General features: G+C 50.5%; 1 protein-coding gene across 1 annotated transcript; it reads right to left on the reverse strand.

Moving 5' to 3' along the window:
• Nucleotides 1-636: 636 nt before the first annotated feature.
• Nucleotides 637-882, reverse strand: H310_05685 (hypothetical protein; the record flags this gene model as incomplete). Its single annotated transcript, XM_008870460.1, has 1 exon — nucleotides 637-882. A coding segment is annotated over one exon (246 nt), but the record flags the coding sequence as incomplete, so codon positions are not given.
• Nucleotides 883-893: the final 11 nt, after the last annotated feature.

Raw genomic sequence — 893 nt, forward strand, 5'->3', positions numbered from 1 at the left:
TTGGAAGTTGCAGTGTCCTCACCAATCGCGAGATTTGACGACGTTTTAGGCTTGCCACACGCAATCAAAATGTCTTCAAAGCGAATTTATGCAGCTAAAGGAGGTTAGAAAACCAAGCTAATTTATTGCGTGCGTCCAAATATGCAAAACAATGTGAATTCCATTCAAAATTTCCGCGGTTTTCGTAAAGTGATAATATTTACTAGCAACACACGAAGAGGCAACATCGTGGAGGACGTCGTGTCACATTCAGGACGTCAATGGTGGACGAAGACAACAAAAATCACAACGCAATCACGCGACAGCATACACTGACACGAGATTTTTCATGTCCTGTTCTCACTTCCGAGTCCCCAACTCGGCAAGTGAATCGCTGGCGACTCTCACTGTCTTTCAAGGGAAAAGCAAACGTGAATTAGGGCATTAGGGTACTGACTGCATACTTCATCGCCTACGCCGTACCAGCACTGTACGCCTACGGTACTACACACTGACACGGACGTTCAAACATTGCGAGGACACCGTAATACACGTGGATCACAATTCCGTGGGAACACAGCCCTCCTAGAGAGGATGCCCCTCCGCTTGTTCCATGTCGGCGACCAGCAATGACATCAGTGTCATCTTCGCGTTAGCTTACGCCCACCGTCGAATAAGCACGGGAACGTCTCCGTACAAGGTTGTTGCAGGCTCCCAGGATGCCTCGGTCTCATCCAGACCCTGCCACTGCACACGGACTTCGAAGCGGCCGGCGTAGTCTCGGATCTCCTTGAGAGCTTCAACATGGAACCAGCTGTCTCCATGGACAACCTGCTTGAGGAGATCCTCGGCAACGTCACGACTCGCTTCTGTGGTCAGCTTGAGGCGACTGGTGTGGTGGAGGCTGATGGCAT

The sequence above is a fragment of the Aphanomyces invadans genome (genome assembly GCF_000520115.1).
Source record: "Aphanomyces invadans strain NJM9701 unplaced genomic scaffold supercont1.10, whole genome shotgun sequence".
NCBI lineage: Eukaryota > Oomycota > Saprolegniomycetes > Saprolegniales > Verrucalvaceae > Aphanomyces > Aphanomyces invadans.